The sequence below is a fragment of the Pristiophorus japonicus genome, chromosome 6 (assembly GCF_044704955.1).
Source record: "Pristiophorus japonicus isolate sPriJap1 chromosome 6, sPriJap1.hap1, whole genome shotgun sequence".
In the NCBI taxonomy this organism is placed as follows: Eukaryota; Metazoa; Chordata; class Chondrichthyes; family Pristiophoridae; genus Pristiophorus; species Pristiophorus japonicus.
Genome location: NC_091982.1, coordinates 252,385,679 through 252,406,280, shown reverse-complemented (window position 1 = coordinate 252,406,280; position 20,602 = coordinate 252,385,679). Strand labels below are relative to the sequence as shown.

General features: G+C 49.5%; 1 protein-coding gene across 6 annotated transcripts in view; it reads left to right on the top strand.

Annotated features, from left to right (window-relative positions):
* Positions 1-20,602, top strand: part of lpp (LIM domain containing preferred translocation partner in lipoma) — a 487,813-nt gene that overhangs the window by 437,475 nt on the left and 29,736 nt on the right. For all 6 annotated transcript variants that reach the window (XM_070883830.1, XM_070883835.1, XM_070883832.1 and 3 more), the window contains 2 exons: positions 940-1,123; positions 9,949-10,118. In XM_070883830.1, the coding sequence (XP_070739931.1) occupies positions 940-1,123; positions 9,949-10,118 (354 nt within the window). The remainder of the gene's footprint in view (positions 1-939; positions 1,124-9,948; positions 10,119-20,602) is intronic.

Here is a 20,602-nt window from a genome sequence, read left to right as displayed (position 1 = left end):
CCTCTGGGTGAAGAAATTTCCCCTCAAATCCCCTCTAAACCTCCCCCCAATTACTTTAACTCTATGCCCCCTGGTTGTTGACCCCTCTGCTAAGGGAAATAGATCCTTCCTATCCACTCTATCTAGGCCCCTCATAATCTTATTCACCTCAATAAGGTTTCCCCGCAGCCTCCTCTGTTCCAAAGAAAACAACCCCAGCTTATCCAATCTTCCCTCATAGCTAAAATTCTCCAATCCAGGCAACAGCCTCGTAAATCTCCTCTGTACCCCCTCCAGTGCAATCATATCTTTCCTGTAATGTGGTGACCAGAACTGCACGCAGTACTCCAGCTGTGGCCTAACTAATGTTTTATACAGTTCAAGCATAACCTCCTTGCTCTTGTATTCTATTCATCGGCTAATAAAGGCAAGTATTCCATATGATTTCTTAACCACCTTATTTACTTGGCCTGCTACCTTCAGAGATCTGTGGACATGCACTCCAAGGTCCCATTGTTCCTCTACACTTTTCACTGTCCTACCATTTAATGTGTATTCCCTTGCCTTGTTAGCCCTCCCAAATGCATTACCTCACACTTCTCCGGATTGAATTCCATTTGCCAATGTTCTGCCCACCTGACCAGTCCATTGATATCTTCCTGCAGTCTGCCGCTTTCTTCTTCATTATCAACCACACAGTCGATTTAGCATAGATGTATTTAAGGGGAATCACATGAGGGAGAAAGGAATAGAAGGATACGTTGATGGGGTGTGATGAAATAGGGTGGGAGGAGGCATGGACCTGGTGGGCCAAATGGCATGTTTCTGTGCTGTAAATACTGTGTCATTTCAAGGGTCCCTGGAGAGACTCTTGGAGGAGAATGCAATAATGTGGTTTGGGTTTTAGGCATTGTGTTTGAAGCTAAATTCCTAACCAGAAAAATATTTTCTTTCTTTCAGAATGTCTACCAGCCTCCAGCTCCTGCTCCCATTGCTGCTCCGGTTCCCGTTCTGGTTCCTGCTCCGGTTCCCGCTCCCATTGCTGCTCCGGTTCCCGCTGCTGTGAGGCCAGAGGATGAGCTTGAGCGCTTGACGAAAAGGATGTTGTTCGACATGGAGAACCCGCCATCTGACGATTACTTCGGTAATGAAAGTGAATGGTGGGATAACCCGACCCTCCCCAAATGATCAATTAGGAGGAGATTTCTCCTAATCTCTCCCCTTGCTATCATTGTGACAATTTAAAATCAGTGACCCCCTTGTCTCTGACTACCCTGTTCACCTTCTGCAAATCTCTCATAATCTTTACAAGCCTCTATTAACTTTCCTGTTATCCTTCACTGCTGCAGTGGGAATAGTCCGTGTATCTCCAATCTCTCCTACCTTCAGTGCCCCGTTGTGGGCATCATCCTGTGGATCTACACTGTCCACTCTCTGTGGCGTCAATGTCCTTCCTATAAACTGTACACGGACTCTAACTCTGGCCTAACCAGGGTTTTGTTCAAATTTACTTCTTTGCTCTTGTGCACTGTGCCCCGATCTATAAACCCCCAAATGCTGGTACCCGCCCATTCTCAGGTCAGTCTCCGATCTATAAACCCCCAAATGCTGGTACCCGCCCATTCTCAGGTCAGTCTCCGATCTGACATCTCACTTCATAGTTCCCATTTGGTTCCAACTTGCTTGTACTTTCTTTTTATTTGGATCTGGGAGAGCAGGGATGGATTTGGATCCCAGGGAGAGCAGGAATGGATTTGATCTGGGAGAGCAGGGATGGGTTTGATCTGGGAGAGCAGGGATGGGTTTGGATCCCAGGGAGAGCAGGGATGGACTTGGATCCCAGGGAGAGCAGGGATGGGTTTGATCTGGGAGAGCAGGGATGGATTTGATCTGGGAGAGCAGGGATGGGTTTGGATCCCAGGGAGAGCAGGGATGGACTTGGATCCCAGGGAGAGCAGGGATGGGTTTGGATCTGGGAGAGCAGGGATGGGTTTGGATCCCAGGGAGAGCAGGGATGGATTTGATCTGGGAGAGCAGGGATGGGTTTGATCTGGGAGAGCAGGGATGGATTTGGATCCCAGGGAGAGCAGGGATGGGTTTGATCTGGGAGAGCAGGGATGGATTTGAATCCTCGGGGGAGCAGGGATGGGTTTGATCTGGGAGAGCAGGGATGGTTTGATCTGGGAGAGCAGGGATGGGTTTGGATCTGGGAGAGCAGGGATGGATTTGGATCTGGGAGAGCATGGATGGGTTTGGATCCCGGGGAGAGCATGGATGGATTTGGATCCCGGGGAGAGCAGGGATGGGTTTCGATCCCGGGGAGGGCAATTGTTTTATCCATTATTAGCTCAGGCTGTGATTCCACAAGACATTGAAAAGCAGAAAATATGTTTAATAACAGACACATGCTCCTGAAATCCAAATGATCAGATCAGCCTTGAAGCAGCTTCACGTTGCGCACAGTTCTCGGGTGTGGGTCTATCGGGATGGGAGACTGTCTCCTTCTGCCAGCGGCTACAATTAAATGCCAGATCCAGCGCTTGACGTTTTTCTTCACCTGGGCCCGAGATAGAATACTTGTGAGCTGCATTGCTTGTGGCACAGCGTGAGCTAGTTCTGGGGATAGATTTACAACTTACCACCTGTGCGTAAAATTATCATCGATTCGGATCAATGGAAAGGAATACCAAGCGGTTTTATATAACGAGTGAGTGATCTGTAGAGCCAGTTGTGTATCCGTCCACAAGTTGAAAAGCTAGCCCACTGATTTTCCAAGTGTGATGGAAGTGCTGGGAGTGACAGCTCCCCCTCAGAACATGCCTGTGTTTATATTGTACAATTTGTTCTGTTGGTACAGAATGAACATTTTGCTCTGGCAGCGCTGTGTTGAGTTGATGAGTCCCCACAGATTGCTGGCTCTGCCGGTACACTGGGGATGTTGCTGTCAGATGTGAGCATTGTTTAGCTCACATCATTCCAAATGCTACAAGTTCAGTGTTGTGAATGTTTTTTCCAGAGTAGCAGGACACTTCCTAGGTTTGGCAGGCTTCCCCTGATTCCAAGGAGAGGTTTTTTATGTTTGCCTGTTTGTATTGCTGGAGAACAGCACCATTGCCAGGCTGCTGAAATGGCCTGGCTTTGCGCCATTGTTGAATCATAAAATCTCACAGCACAGAGGGAGGCCATTCGGCCCATCGTGCCTGTGCCGGCTCTGTGAAAGAGCGATCCATTAGCCCCACTTCTCCCCTGCTCTTTCCCCGTAGCCCTGCAAATGTTTCCTTTTTAAATATTTATACAATTCGTTTTTGAATCTGCTTCCACCGTCCTTTCCGGCAGCGCGCTCCAGATCATGAAGGGAAGAGTAAATAACTGCTTCCCCTCCCTCTCAGGAGGCAGCTGAAATTCAACAGTGAGGAAGTGATGCTTCAGGTGTACAGAGCCTTGCTCAGACCCCCCCCCCCCCCCCCTGGAGTAACTGCGTTCAGTTCTGGGCCCCGCCCCTCAGGAAGGGTAGATCGGCCTCGGAGGGGGAGCACCGCGGATTCACCGGAATTATACCGGGGCTGAAAGGGTTAAATGATGAGGACAGGCAGCACAAACTATACTTGTGCTCCCTGGAGTTTAGAAGATCAAAGGGTGACCTATAATTGAGGTTATTAAAACGATAAAAGGATTTGATAGGGTAGAGAGAGAGAAACTATTTCCTCTGGTGGGAAATCCAGAACAAGGGGCATAACCCTAAAAAGCCAGACCGATCAGGATTGAAATCAGGGAGCACTTCTTCACACAAAGGGTAGCAGATATTTGGAACTCTCTCCTCCAACAGGCTGTTGATGCTGGGGGTCAATGAAAACATTGCAGACTGAAAATCCATGTGGAAAAAAAAAAGATAATTAAGGATCAATCACTAATAGGGGCAGTCTACAGACCGTCTAATAGTGGAGGAAGAAATATGCAGACAAATTAGGGAAATTAGTAAAAAACTTAGAATAATAAACGTGGGGGATTTCAACTACCCCAAAATTAATTGGACAGAAGAGGTAGGTAAAGGGGATAAGGGAATGGAGTTCCTACAATGTGTACATTCGTTCATAGGCAGTCCCTCGAAATCGAGGAAGACTTGCTTCCACTCCTAAAGTGAGTTGTTTGGTGACGGAACAGTCCAACACGAGAGCCACAGATCCTGTCACAGGTGGGACAGATATTCGTCGGGGGAAGTGGGTGGGGGGGGGGGGTGTTGGGACTGATTTGCCGCGCGCTCCTTCCGCTGCCTGCGCCTGACCACTTCACGCTCGCAGCGTTGAGATTCGAAGAGCTCAACGCCCTCCCGGATGTACTTTCTCCACCTAGGGCGGTCTTCGGCCAGGGTCTCCCAGGCGTCAGTAGTGATGTCGCTCTTCACCAGGGAGGCTCTGAGGGTGTCCTTGTAACGTTTCCACTGCCCACCTTTGGCTCATTTGCCATGAAGGAGCTCCGCATAGAGCAGTTGCTTAGAGAGTCTCGTGTCTGGTATGCGAACTATGTGGCCTGCCCAGCGGAGCTGATCGAGTGTGGTCAGTGCTTCAATGCTGGGGATGTTAGCCTCAGCGAGGACACTGATGTTGGTGCGTCTGTCCTCCCAGGGGATTTGCAGGATCTTGCGGAGACATCGTTGGTGATATATCTCCAGCAACTTGATGTGTCTTCTGTAAGTCGTCCATGCCTCTGATCCATACAGGAGGGCGGGAATTACTGCAGCCCTGTAGACCATGAGCTTGGTGGTAGGTTTGAGGGCTTGGTCTTCGAACACTCTTTTCCTCAGGCGGCCGAAGGCTGCACTGGCGCACTGGAGGCGATGTTGAATCTCCGCATCAATGTCTGCCTTTGTTGACAAGAGGCTCCCGAGGTATGGGAAGTGGTCCACGTTGTCGAGAGCTGTGCTGTGAATCTGATGACAGGACTCCTTTCTAACCCAATATGTAAAAAGCCCAACAAGGGAAGATTCGCTATTGGATCTAGTAATGGGGAATGAAACCAGAGCATTTAAGAGAGGTAAAAGTAGGGGAACATCTAGGCAATAGTGACCATAATATAATACGCTTTAAGATGATAATTGAGAAGGACATAAGTATGAAAAAAAACAGGGTAAAAGATTGGAGAAAAGCTGATTTTGCGCGGCTGAGAATAGGACTTGGGAAAATAAAATGGACGACAATATTAGCAAACCACAATGTAGAACAGCAATGGGAAATATTTAAAATGGTGTTCAACAGAGTCCGGGAAAAATATATTCCGCTAAAAAACACTGGCAGTGATAGAGGGATAGCAGAAATATTAAATCATTACTTTGCTTCAGTATTTACCAGGGAGTTGGATCAGGTGGGCATGGCATCAGAAGATGAGATTAGTAATGAAATAAGTGCATTTAAACTATAAAGAGGAGACATATTAAATAAACTAATCAAACTCAAAGAGAATAAAACCCTTAGTTCAGGTGGATTGCATCCACACATTTTAAAATAATCTAGGGAAGAGATAGCAGAAGCATTACTATACATATTTAATAATTCATTAGAAAAAGGTGTAATTCCAGAGGACTGGTGGATAGCTAACATTATACTTATATTTAAGAAGGGAGATAGAACATGTCCAGTGAACTATAGACCAACTTTAACATCGGTAGTGGGAAAAATAATGGAATCCCTACTAAAGGAGAAAATAGAAAAACATCTCGAAGGCGAAAATATAGTAATGAATAGGCAGTGTAGATTTCAAAATGGAAAGTCTTGCTTGACCAACCTCATTGAATTCTTTGAAGAGGTAACAAAGAGAGTAGACTTTGAAGAGGTAACATAGAGATAACAGAGAAAGTATACAAGGGTAATGCAGTTGATGTAATTTATCTAGATTTTCATAAGATCTTCGATAAGATACCACATAATATACTAATAAATAATGTCAGGGCACGGCAGAGTCAGGAGACAAATAGCAGAATGGATAGCTGGCTGGCTTCAAGACAGAAAGCAGAGACTAGGGGTAAAGGGCTCATAGTGGCAGAAGGTGGCTAGTGGTGTTCCATAAGGATCAGTGCTGGGACCAATGTGCTTCATAATTTATATTCACGATTTAGTCTTTGGAATCAAAAACACGTCTAAATTTGCGGATGACACCAAATTGGGTGTATCATCAATATTGAGGAGGATTGCAACAAATTACAGGAGGACATTCATAAACTTGCAGAATGGGCACATTATTGGCAAATGAATTTCAACATGGATAAATGTGAGGTATTACATTTTGGTAAGAAAAATAAGGAGGTCACATATTACTTGGAAAATACGAATCTAAATGGGGTAGAGGAGCAAAGCCATCTGGGAGTACAAATATACAAATCACTAAAAATAGTGACACAGGTTAATAAGTCCATAAAAAAGCAAACCAAGCACTAAGGTTTATTTATAGAGTGATAAAATTGAAAAGACGAGGTTATGCTAAAACCTATATCGAACCTTGGTTAGACCACATTTGGAGCGCTGCGTACAGTTCTGGTCACCATATTATAAAAAGGATATAGAGGCACTGGAGTGGGTGCAAAAGAACAATTTCAAGGATGATACCAGAAATGCAAGGGTATACCTATCAGGCTGGGTCTCTTCTCTTGAAAAGAGAAGGCTGAGGGGTGACCTAATAGAAGTATTTAAAATGATGAAATGTTTTGATAGAGTGGATACAGAGAGAATGTTTCCACTTGTGGGGAAGAGCATAACTAGAGGCCATCAATATAAGATAGCCACCAAGAAATTACATGGAATTCAGAAGAAATTTCTTTACCCAAAGAGTGGTGAGAATGTGGGACTCACTGCCACAGGGAGTGGTTGAAGCGAACAGTATCGATGCATTTCATCATCATAGGCAGTCCCTCGAAACGAGGATGACTTGCTTCCACGCCGAAAACGGATGAGTTCACAGGTGTTTCACTAATATTCCGGATCCCGAACTACATCCTGAAGGGTGGAAGATGCCTGTGCGTGTGGTGGCTTTGGAACCCCAACCACCACACTTAAGGGGAGGCTAGACAAGCATATGAGGGAGAAGGGAATAGAGGGCTATTCGGATCGATTTAGATGAGGAAAGACGGGAGGAGGCTCGAGTAGAGCATAGACTGGTTGGGCCGAATGGTCTGTTTCTGTGTTATATATCCAATGTCACCCTATGAGATCGATTGAATTTTGTTGGGTAAGGTTATCGAGGGATATGGAGCAAAGGAAGGTAAATGGAGTTGAGGTACAGATCAGCCGTGATCTAATTAAATGGCGAAACAGGCTCGAGCGGCTTAATGGCTGCCTGCCATTCCGATGCTCCTAAAAAGCACCAGTCTCCCCCTTAGCTCCTTATTTACAACCTGGCGTGTGTGCAGGAAAACAGTTTGGAGGATGCTCCCATCTCTACAGCAACACAAGATTAATAAAGAGCTTCACTGTTGCTGAACTGTATTTTTGATTAATGTTGGATTCTGTGCAAGGGATCCCAGGATAGTGTTGAGTCTGTGATTGGAGGGTGTGAATGAAGCACTCTCCTTTTGTCTGACCCTCTCGGTACATCCATCCATCCATCCGGATTTCTCTCAATGAGAGGGTCTTCAGCGATCACCTCCAGCATTCTAGAGCTTCCTCACTAAACCCCCTCCTCCTTGTTACCTCCCTCCGACACGTTCAAGAACCTAGTCAGCCAGGCTCTTCCAAGCTTGCTTTCGGCCACTTCCCTCCCAGCCCAGGCTGGTGCTCATCCCTCTATAAGGCACCTTGGGATGGTTTGCCATGTTGAAGGTGCCAGTTGTTCTTGGAAATCACCAACATATTCAAGCTGGGGTTAATCTTGTTGCAGAAGTAGTCATTTCCTACACTACACTTCCAAAGTACATCATTGGCTATAAAGTGCTTTGGGACATCCTGAGGTTGTGAAAGATGCTGTAGAAATGGAAGTTTATTCTTCCTTTTAGCTATCGGCTGGAATTATGCCTTTATTTGGCTTTTAAAAAATTGGAACAAGATTACCAATTAATTCAGAACATAAGAAATACAAACACACAGATACAGATTAAGACATCGGGTTGTTGTGATTAATTTCTGGGTAGATTGAGTAGTCCCGCTCTCTCACGGAACAGATTCAATATCAGTTACAAGGGAGTCTGTCATCTTGAAATTAATAATATGAAAGTAGTTCTGAAATTTATGCGAAAGACGAGAGATTGGGAATGCCTACAGTGCCCCTCGGGAGACCGGGGACTGTGAAATGGCGTTAGCAGTTTCCAGGAAGAAATTCCTTTGGACATCCTCAGAGTTTGAGCATGGAATATGCTTGTTATCAGTGCAAAGTACTTACTAGTGGCCAGATTAGCGATGTGGGCTCAGTGGGCACTGGACTGAGAGCAGTGTGTGTTTGTTTAACAGGCGGTCACGAAAGACCCAGATCCTGAAGATGAAAGTTCCTGATATGCAGATAAAGTATTGGTGAAATGCAGGATGTGAGTTACAACAAAGTGTTAGCTATCAAAGTACCTTTCGATAAAAGATCCAGACTTAAGAACTGAGAGAGTAGTATCGAAATTTGCTGCTGACACCAAATTAAGAGGTATGGCAAATAGTGATGAACACTGTGAAAGACTTTTTAATAATTGGTTCTTGGGCTGTGGACGTCGCTGGCAAGGCCGGCATTTATTGCCCATCTCTAGTTGTCCTGGAGAATGTGGTGGTGGGACTTCTTGAACCGCTACAGTCCGTGTGGTGATGGTGCTCCCACAATGGTGTTAGGGAGGTAAAATTGACCAAAGAACGGTGAAGAATTTTGATATACATCGAAGTCAGGATGTTTTGAGAGTTTATGGTGAACTTGAAAATGATGTTGTTCCCAAGACATTGCTGCTCTTGTCTTCTTAGAATCATAGAACGGTTACAGCACAGAAGGAGGCCATTCAGCCCGGCAAGAGCACCTCAGCCAGTCCCACACCCCCGCCCATTTCCCGTAGCCCTGCAAATTCTATTCCTTCAGGTACTTATCCAATTCCCTTTTGAAAGCCACGATTAAATCTGTCTCCACCACCCTTCCAGATCCTAACCACTCGCTGTGTAAAAAGGTTTTTCCTTATGTGGCCTTTGGTTCTTCTTAATCGCCTTAAATCTGTGTCCTCTGGTTCTTGACCCTTCCACCAATGGGAACAGTTTCTCTCTATCTACTCTGTCCAGACCCTTCATGATTTTGAACTCCTCTATCAAATCTCCTCTCAACCTTCTCTGCTCGAAGGAGAACAACCCCAGCTTCTCCAGTCTATCCATGTAACTGAAGTCCCTCATTCCTGGAACTATTCTAGTAAATCTTTTCTGCACCCTTTTGGAGGTCGAGGTTGATGGGTTTGGGAGGTGCTGTTGCAGTAACCTTGGCGAGTTGCTGCAGTGCCTCCTGTGGATGGTACACACTGCAGCCACAGTGCGCCGGTGGTGGAGGGGGTGGATATCGAGCCCAGTGAGAGGGGCATCGATCAAACAACCTGCTCTGTCCTGAATAGTGTCGAGCTGCTTGAGTGTTGTTGCAGATGCATACATCCAGGTGAGTGGTGAATATTCCAGCACACTCCTGACCGGAGCCTATAGATGGTGAAGGGGTGTTCATGGGTTGAGAGAGAAGCCACTGGTTGCAGTGGATCAACCTCTTGCCTGCTCTTGTAGTCACGGTGGTGATGAGATGGGACCAGTTAAACACATGGTCAATGATGTCCTCGGAGATGTTGATAGGGAAGGGTATTGCGGACAGGGCCTCGATTTAACGTCTCTTCCGACAAATGCTTTAACTAAAGCCCTTACAGAATCCTTTAGTTCCTGTACACGACTGGCTATAATTTATGCATAACAGATATGCTGCCCTAATTACCCATTTATTTGCTCCAGTGGTTCTCCATCCCCCAGCCGGTATTGACTCTGGAGCCTCTCGTTGCAGGGCGCTGTACCCGTTGTGGGGAGAGTGTGGTCGGGGAGGGCGCTGGTTGTACGGCCATGGACCAAGTCTTTCACGTCGATTGCTTCACCTGCGTGACGTGCGGTCACAAGCTCCGAGGGCAGCCATTCTACGCCGTGGAGAAGAAGTCTTTCTGTGAGCCCTGCTACATCGTGAGTGTCAGCACTAATCATTACAACACACGAGGCGAACGCTTTCACACTGACACGTTTGCTAGCTTCAAAAAGAAATACAAATTCGCAGCTCAGTAATCTTGACACCAACAACACTTGGTCTGCAGTAGGATAATCAAAGTGTCTGACACTCAAAGTATGCCAGACAGAGGCCTACAAATGTATATTTTATTATCCTTCAACCCATCCCCCCAGCACAGCCTCTCCAGAAAGCCCCCCCAGTGCACCCCACCTCCCCAAGCACACACCCCCCCCCAGTGCACTCCCCCCCCCCCACCCCATTGCACCCACCCCCAGCACCCGCCCCAATGCGATCCCCCCCAGCGCACTCCCCCGCCCCCAGTGCACACCCCCAGCGCCCCCCCAGGCGCACTCCCCCTCCCAACGCACTCCTCCCAGTGCCCTCCCCCCACAACGCACCCCACCCCCCCCCCAGCGCCCTCACCCCAGCGCCTCCCCAGTGCACTTCCCCCCTCGGAGTGTACTCCCTCCAGCGCCCCCCTCCAGCGCACACCCTCCCCTCCCAGCGCACTCCCTCCAGCGCCCCCCCCGACAGCGCATCCCCCCCCCCAACGCACTCCCTCGAGCACCCCCCCCCCCCAGCACACTTCCAGCGCACTCCCCCGCAGCGTACTCCCCCCCCCCCCCCACCCCAGTGCATTCCCCCAGTGCACCCCCCCCCAGCTCAACCCCTCCTCAGGGCAGTCCACTCAGCGCCCCCCCCTTGCGCACTCTTCCCCCCCCCCCCCCCCCAGCGCACTCCCCACCCCCCAACTCAACCCCGCCCCCAGCGCACCCCTCCAGCTCAACTTCCCCCTCCCCAAGCACACTCTCTTCAGCGCACCATCCTGCCCCCCCCCCAACGCACCCCCTCCCACCAGCGCACTCTTTCCAGGGCATACCCCATCCCAGAACCATCTCTCCAGCCTGCCTCCCACCAATCTCTAGTTTAGAGAGAGCCTGGAAATTGCTGGTAGGTTTTTAAAAATTTATTTCTGGGGATGTGGGCGTCGCTGGCAAAGTCGGCATTTATTGCCCATCATTAATTGCCCCGGGAAGGTGGTGATGAGCCATCTTCTTGATGTCTTGCCTTGCTAGGCCACTTCAAGTTGATGTGGAGTAGCCCTGTATCAATCCCAAACTAATCCCAGTGTCCCGCTCTCTCCCCATAGCCCTGTATCAATCCCAAACTAATCCCACTGCCCCGTTCTCTCCCCATAGCCCTGTATCAATCCCAAACTAATCCCAGTGTCCCGTTCTCTCCCCATAGCCCTGTATCAATCCCAAACTAATCCCACTGCCCCGTTCTCTCCCCATAGCTCTGTATCAATCCCAAACTAATCCCACTGCCCCGTTCTCTCCCCATAGCCCTGTATCAATCCCAAACTAATCCCACTGTCCCGTTCTCTCCCCATAGCCCTGTATCAATCCCAAACTAATCCCAGTGTCCCACTCTCTCCCCATAGCCCTGTATCAATCCCAAACTAATCCCAGTGTCCCACTCTCTCCCCATAGCCCTGTATCAATCCCAAACTAATCCCACTGTCCCGTTCTCTCCCTATAGCCCTTTATCAATCCCGAACTAATCCCAGTGTCCCACTCTCTCCCCATAGCCCTGTATCAATCCCAAACTAATCCCAGTGTCCCACTCTCTCCCCATAGCCCTGTATCAATCCCAAACTAATCCCAGTGTCCCGCTCTCTCCCCATAGCCCTGTATCAATCCCAAACTAATCCCACTGTCCCGTTCTCTCCCCATAGCTCTGTATCAATCCCAAACTAATCCCAGTGTCCCACTCTCTCCCCATAGCCCTGTATCAATCCCAAACTAATCCCAGTGTCCCACTCTCTCCCCATAGCCCTGTATCAATCCCAAACTAATCCCACTGTCCCGTTCTCTCCCCATAGCCCTGTATCAATCCCAAACTAATCCCAGTGTCCCACTCTCTCCGCATAGCCCTGTATCAATCCCAAACTAATCCCAGTGTCCCACTCTCTCCCCATAGCCCTGTATCAATCCCAAACTAATCCCACTGTCCCGTTCTCTTCCCATAGCCCTGTACCAATCATAAACTAACCCCACTGCCCTGCTCTCTCCCCATAGTCCTGTATCAATTCTTCAAATATTAACGCAGTGTTCCCTCAATAGATGCATGATCTCGGCCTCACCCACAACCTGAGGAAATGCATTCCATGATCCAACAAGCCTCTGTTCAAAGACATTTCTCAGAACCTCTCACTTCATATAAATGGATCACTGACTCCCTACACAGGGCAAACAATCCTTGCTTATTCACTCTATTTAAAAAGAAAACTATTACAACTACTCTTTGCCTTCTGTGCTCTAGTGGGAATAGTCCCCATATCTCCAGGCTCTCCTCATAACTCAAGCTCCCCCTCCCTGGCGATGTTGAGTCTAGTTGGTCACCACCAGGACCCCAGGTATTGACAATCGGGAGAATCGCAGCAACATTTCAGGGCCATTGACAATAGGACTGAACAACTACGCACACCCCCGGACTACACCTCAGCATCTCCCACCCACCTTCTCCCCACATCCCCCAACCCCACCTACCCCCCTTCTCCCCATATCCCCCAACCCCATCTACCCACCTTCTCCCCATATCCCCCAACCCCACCGACCCCCCTTCTCCCCATATCCCCCAACCCCATCTACCCACCTTCTCCTCATATCCCCCAACCCCATCTACCCACCTTCTCCCCATATCCCTCAACCCCACCGACCCACCTTCTCACCCTGACTCTCAATCCCTTCTCTCTCCAGACAAATGTCCCATTGCCCCTTGACCCCTGTATTGCACATTCAGTGTCCTTCCCTTGTGTCTAAGTCCACAATTCAATTACCCTTTGGGTGAAAAAATTGGCCGTTGACCTCCGCTGTTGCTGGGGACCATACTTTAGGCAGTAGTTGTTGAGCAAGCGTTGAGAACCTTCCTGTCTGCAGGCCCTATGTGCAGGCAGTGTGAGGGCTCGTGGTTTGCATGTATTTCAATTTTCTGTTAATTACTGGGCAATGTTATGTGCAGAAATATTGTACATTCAGATCACTAGATTCAGCATGTTCAGGGTTACTGTGGGGAAGGGTCAGGCAACTCTTGTCTTGAACTATTGCACACTCTACATAAAGACAATTTATTGCAATTCTATTTCAAGGAGAACACAACCTGTGTTTTAATAACCTGAGGCGTTTCTATGTGAATAATGGGTCAACTATTTGTTGTAGGTTGATGGGGATCTCTTTATCAATTCCAGAGTCTTATGAGTTAGGAGGCCAGAATTATACACCACGCGCAGTGAATCTGATATATAAGTAACATTCAATCACCGGGGTTTACTAAGATCCCATGGACAGACTAATATAACCGGGAGCCTGTTCTTCATGTATTGCTGCTGTTTGACACTGAGAGAAAAGGTTTCCAACTTTCCGCGGCTCCATCCTGAGGCAAGCCAAGGTGGCCAGCGATTGTTTGTATCTGGGTGGGGGGGGTTTGCACAGTGTGGAATTGCTCAGTGGATGATGGAAGTCAGTGAGTGAGAGAGGTCTGTGAAAGGTGGATAATTCGATCGACAAACACAAGTTCACTACCAGCTGAGAGGATGGGAAACGGTTGACTTGAGGATATGGTGTTGTCGAACTCTCTCTTGGACTGGGACCTCAGCATCTCTGTTTGTCTGACTTTCCCAAGGGAAGATGCTGAGAGCTTGTTTCCCCTGGCTTCAGAGTCTAGAGCCAGGGGTCGCAGTCTCAGTTTAAAGGGTCAGCCATTTAGGACTGAGACGAGGAGGAATTTCTTCACTCAGAGGGTTGTAAATCTTTGGAATTCTCTGCCCCAGAGGCTGTGGAGGCTCAGTCGCTGAGTATATTCAAGGCTGAGATTGTTAGGCTCTGAAACAATGTAGTTTATATTTACTTTTATTAAATTTGTCAGGATCAATTTCTTTATGTGTGATTTAAAAACGCCTGAAAAGGATGAGGAATTGGACTTGTTCATCCCCAATGCTTGACCGGTACAAGGCAGTCCAAACTTAGAGTTTATCCGTGACTCAGTGGGTAGCACTCTCGCCTCTGAGTCACAAGGTCATGGGTTCAAGTCTCATGTCAGAGAGTTGAGCACAAAATCCAGGCTGAAATTCCCAGTGCAGTACTGAGGGAGCGCCGCACTGTCAAAGGGGCAGTAATGAGGGAGTGCTGCACTGTCTGACGGGCAGTACTGAGGGAGCTCTGCACTGTCGGAGGGGCAGTACTGAGGGAACTCTGCACTGTCAGAGGGGCAGTACTGAGGGAGCGCTACACTGTCAGAGGGGCAGTACTGAGGGAGCGCCGCACTGTCGGAGGGGCAGTACTGAGGGAGCGCCGCACTGTCGGAGGGGCAGTACTGAGGGAGTGCTGCACTATCAGAGGGTCAGTACTGAGGGAGCGCTGCACTGTTGGAGGGACAGTACTGAAGGAGCACCACACTATCAGGGGAGGGCAGTACTGAGGGAGCATTGCACTGTCGGAGGGGCAGTACTGAGGGAGCACTGCACTGTCGGAGGGTCAGTACTGAGGGAGTGCTGCACTGTCGGAGGGGCTGTACGGACGAGGTGCAAAAGGGAGAGAGATTGGAAGTGAGAGAAGTCGCTTACCAGATTTTTAAAATTAATTCTCAGGATGTGCGTGTCACTCATGAGTAACATAGGAACAGGAGGGGGCTATTCAGCCCCACCAGCCTGTCCCGCTATTCACTCAGATCACGGCTGATCTGTATATTAACTCCATTTACCCACCTTGGTTCCGTAACCCTTAATACCCTTCCCCAACAAAAATCGATCAATCTCAGTTTTGACATATTCAATTGATCCCCCCCCGCCTCAACAGCTTTTTGGGGGAGAGTTCCAGATTGCCACTGCTTTCTGTGTGAAGAAGTGCTCCCTGACATCACCCCCGAATGGCCTGGCCCTAATTTTGAGGTTCTGCCCCCTTGTTCTGGACTCCCCCATCAGAGGAAATAGTTTCTCTCTTTCGACCATATCAAATCCTTGAATCATCTTAAATACCTCAATTAGTTCAACCCTAATCTTCTCGGGATTACAAGCCTCATCTATGCAACCTGTCCTCATAATTTAACCCTTTCAGCCAATGTCCATTCTAAACTTGAACGGTGCCCCTATATCCACAGTTCAATCAAGTAACGCTCTCCCACTTTACAGCAAACAGTTGTCATGTATCGGGGCACGGTAGTGTATTGGTGAGGTTACTGGACCAGAGAACGTGGGTCATTTGAGAGCCGTCACATCCCGAGGGGAACCATTGAGACCAGAGGTTTTACTTGGGTCCAGGATGAGGGTCATAACGGTCAAACAAAATGGAGAAATGGAGGGAGGTTCTTGACTGAAATCATCACAATTAGCACTAGAGAAAGGTGAGGTGAAAGGTCAGCTCCCTCTGTAGGAGGAAGGGGCTTGATGGGCTGTCAGTCCAGAGTGACAAACATTGACCGCCTTTGGCACGCACATATTCCTTTGTTTTTTCTCCTCTCCTCCCCACCTTGCAACACCTCACTACCCTTTTGTCTCTTCCTCTCTTTTCCTTCCATACCCTCCTCTCATCCCCCTTTTCTATCTCATCCCCTCACAACCCTCCTTAACTCCCTTCTCCCAACACAAACCCTCCTGTCCCCTTCGCTCCCCACCACTGCCCTCTCCCTCCCCTTTCCCTCCCCACCCCTAACCTCTCCCTCCCCTTTCCCTCCCCACCCCTAACCTCTCCCTCCGCTTCCCTCCCACCCCTAACCTCTCCCTCCCCTTTCCCTCCCCACCCCTGCCCTCTCCCTCCGCTTCCCTCCCCACCCCTGCCCTCTCCCTCCGCTTCCCTCCCCACCCCTGCCCTCTCCCTCCGCTTCCCTCCCCACCCCTGCCCTCTCCCTCCGCTTCCCTCCCACCCCTAACCTCTCCCTCCCTTTCCCTCCCACCCCTAACCTTTCCCTCCCTTTCCCTCCCCACCCCTAACCTCTCCCTCCCTTTCCCTCCCCACCCCTGCCCTCTCCCTCCCCTTTCCCTCCCCACCCCTGCCCTCTCCCTCCCCTTTCCCTCCCCACCCCTAACCTCTCCCTCCCCTTTCCCTCCCCACCCCTAACCTCTCCCTCCCCTTTCCCTCCCCACCCCTAACCTCTCCCTCCCCTTTCCCTCCCCACCCCTGCCCTCTCCCTCCGCTTCCCTCCCCACCACTGCCCTCTCCCTCCGCTTCCCTCCCCACCACTGCCCTCTCCCTCCGCTTCCCTCCCCACCACTGCCCTCCTCTCCCCAATTCCCTGCCCCTCCTTCCCTTTCCTTCTCCTCTCCTCTCTTTACCTCCCCACCTCTTAATCTCCTCTGCCCCTCTTCATCTTCCCTCCTTTCCTCTCCTCCCCTGCCTTTTTCTGCTTCTCCTTCCCTCCTATTCATCATATCTCCTTTCTTCTCTCCCCTCCCTTCCTTTCCTCTTTTCTATTCCTTCCACTACCTTTTCCCCGCCTCCCTCTCCTCTCCTCCCCTCTCCTCTCCCCTCCCCTCTTCTCCCCACATTTGTGAAGATTCCTAGTTCAATATTACATAAAAATGGGTAAGTATCTTTTAAAGGAACTGGTACAATTTTGCAAGTGCATTGAAATAGTCCCAATGCACCTTATCCCCTTAGCCCTCAAACCTGTTGCCCTTTACATCTCTTACATAAGAACATAAAAAATAGGAGCAGGAGTAGGCCATTTGCCCCTCGAGCCTGCTCCGCCATTTAATACGATCATGGCTGATCTGATCATGGACTCAGCTCCACTTCCCTGCTCGCTCCCCATAACCCTTTACTCCCTTATCGCTCAAAAATCTGTCTATCTCCTCCTTAAATATATTCAATGACCCAGCCTCCACAGCTCTCTGGGGCAGAGAATTCCACAGATTTACAACCCTCTGAGAGAAGAAATTCCTCCTCATCTCAGTTTTAAATGGGCGGCCCCTTATTTTGAGACTATATCCCCTAGTTTTCGTCTCCCACATGAGTGGAAATATCCTCTCTGCACCCACCTTGTCGAGCCCCATTATCTTATATGTTTTGATAAGATCACCTCTCATTCTTCTGAACTCCAATGAGTATAGGCCCAACCTACTCAACCGATCTTCATAAGTTGAGTCAACCCCCTCATCTCCGGAATCAACCGAGTGAACCTTCTCTGAACCGCCCCCAATGCAAGTATAACATTCCTTAAATACAGAGATCAAAACTGTACGCAGTACTCCAGGTGTGGCCTCGCCAATACCCTGTACAGTTGTAGCAGGACTTCTCTGCTTTTATACTCCATCCCCCCTTGCAATAAAGGCCAAAATTCCATTTGCCTTCCTGATTACTTGCTGTACCTGCATACTCACTTTTTGTGTTTCATGCACAAGGACCCCCAGGTCCCTCTGTACTGCAGCACTTTGCAATTTTTCTCCATTTAAATTATAATTTGCTTTTCTATTTTTTCTGCCAAAGTGGATAACCTCCCATTTTTCCACATTATACTCCATCTGCCAAATTTTAGCCTGTTTATATCCCTTTGCAGATTTTTTGCTTTCCCATCCATCTTTGCATCATCAGAAAACTTGGCTACATTACACTCGGTCCCTTCATCCAAGTCATTAATATAGCCTGCTGAGTGTTCCCAACTAGGGTCTTCCGAGAGCAATTCTCTTACCGCAACCTGAGCCAGGAGCAGTATGGGTCAGGTGCCACCAGCCCTCTGCAGCTGCGCAAAGCCCTGGCCAGACCACACCCGGAGCACCACAGTCCCTTCGGCCAGCCAGCCCGGCCTGGCCCGGCCCAACGATGCACTCTGGGTCCCTTCGGCCAGCCAGCCCTGCCCAACCATGCACTCCAGGTCCCTTCGACCAGCGGTCTGACCCAGCCTCGCACTCCAGGTCCCTTCGGCCAGAGGGCCTGACCCAATGACGCACTCCGGGCCCCTTTGGCCAGCCAGTCCTGCCCAACGACGCACTCCAGGTTCCTTCAGCCAGTCAGCCGGCCCGGCCCAACGACGGGCTGTACCTGCCCTCGGTCGTTAGCGGTGAGGGAGTATGGCCCTGACGTCTACGGGGTCTCCTCACTCAGTGATTGCAGGTCCACCTCAGGAGGAGGATGAGGGAGCACCCATGGAGCAGTGCCGGGGGAGTAGCTGATTTACATTTTAGATTTTTAATCAACTTTTAATTAACTTTGAATCTACTTTTAAACTTTTAATCAACTTGAGAAACTTTTTAAACACTTTGGGAAAATGTTTAAACTTTTAAACAACTTGGAGAATTTTTCTCTTGAAACCTCTGGAGAAACTTTTAAATAACTTTGGAAAACTTTGGAAGAAACTTTTAAAACATCCCTCAGAACTTCAGCGGTCAACTGACCTTCCTAACGCCTGCCCCCAACCAAGCCTCGGGCCACCTACCATCAAGGGCCAGCACCGAGCTTGCGGCCAACATCTCGCCATGGGAAACTAGGCTCATACAGCAATGTCTGATCTCCAGTTGTCTTGGACTTCCTTGCCACAGGACCAAGACCTTGCTCAGCTAAGTCCATGTGGCAGCTGGTATGCAGCAGCCGCCCCAAGTTAAAAGAACTCACGCACAGGCATCTTCCACTTCGTTACCATGAAGTTCAGGACCCTCATGGACAACTCCAACAGCGACATAGTTGCCCGGGAACTTAGACGCTTTGACATCGACATCGCCACCCTAAGCGAGACCCGGCGGGCAGGGGAAGGCCAGCTCAAGGAACAAGGTGTACGTTACACCTTTTTCTGAAAAGGAAAACCAGAGGAAGAGCGCCGCCTTCACGGAATCGGCTTTGCCATCAAAAATGAGCTGGTCGACCGCCTCAAAGACTCCCCCCGCGGGGTTAACGAACACCTCATGACTCTCCGACTCACCCGATCCCAGAACCAATGCACCACAGTCATCAGTGCGTACCTCCCAACACTCGAGGCAACAGATGAGACCAAAGAAGGTTTTTATTCCAACTTCGCAACATCCCTATCCTGCGTCCCCGTGGGCAACAAATTAATTCTCCTAGGTGACTTCAACGCCAGGGTCGGCAAAGAACAGCCCTCTGGGGAGGCTTGATTGATAGAGAGGAGGTAGGGAAAGCCAACTCCAGTGGTACCCTACTCCTGACAAAATGTCTAGAACATGAACTCTTCATCACCAACACCCTGTTCCGCCAGAGGGACAAATACAAGGCATCGTGGTAACTCCCTTGCTCCAAACACTGGCACCTGCTCGACTATGTCATCGTCCAAGCCAGGGATCGCAAGGATGTGCGCATCACCCGCGCCATGACAGGATCTGCTGGACGGACCATCGCCTAATCCGATCCATCATCAACATTAACATTGCCCCAAAGCAGAGGGGACAGCAGAAGCAATGCCGCAAAAAAGTCAATGCCGGGGCATTTAGAGACCCAGCTAAGAGAGCCCTATACAGCCAGCGCCTCACAGCAAACCTGGCGTGCCTTGATGACCCTGAGATGCTGAATGCCCACAGCACTTGGTCTGCTCTCCAGGCCTCCATAACCAGTGCCTGCGAAGAGACACTCGGTCACTCAACCAGAAAACACCAGGACTGGTTTGATGAGAATGATCAGGAGATCCAAGAGCTAATAGATCGCAAGTGCAGAGCATTTCTGAGCCTCAAGCAACAACCCAACTCGGGAGCAGCAAAGCAACGCTACAGACGGCTCAAGGTTGAGGTCCAACAAAAAACCCGGGACCTAAAGAACAGGTGCTGGATGGAGAAAGCACAGGAGATACAACAGCTGGCCGACAGCCTTGATGTGTGAGGATTCTTCATCGCAGTCAAGGCCACCTATGGTCCAAACTCCCAAGGCCCCGCCCCACTGCTGGCCAGGAACGGGGAAACACTCATCAAGGACACCGAGGCAGTCAGGGTCCGCTGGAAGGAGCACTTCGAAGATCTCCTCAATCGAGACTCTGCCTTTGACTCGAGTGTTCTCGACTCCATCCCGCAGCATGCGACCCGCCACCACCTCAGTGAAACCCGAACGTTTCACGAGGTAGGAAAAGCCATAAACCAGCTCAAAAACAACAAGGCTACGGGAGCGGATGGAATCCCTGCTGAGGTGCTAAAGTATGGCGGGGAGGTGCTGTTGGCGCGGATACATGACCTCATCTCTCTCATCTGCAGGGAGGAGAGCATGCCGGGAGATCTCAGAGATGCAGTGATCGTGACCAATTTTTAGAAAGGGGACAAGTCCGACTGCGGCAACTACAGGGGAATCTCCCTGCTATCAGCCACTGAGAAAGTTGTCGCTCGAGTTCTCCTCAACCGTCTTCTCCCGATGGCCGAGGAGCTCCTCCCGGAGTCGCAGTGCAGATTTCGTCCCCTACAGGCTACAACAGACATGATCTGTGCAGCGCGACAGCTGCAGGAAAAATGCAGGGAACA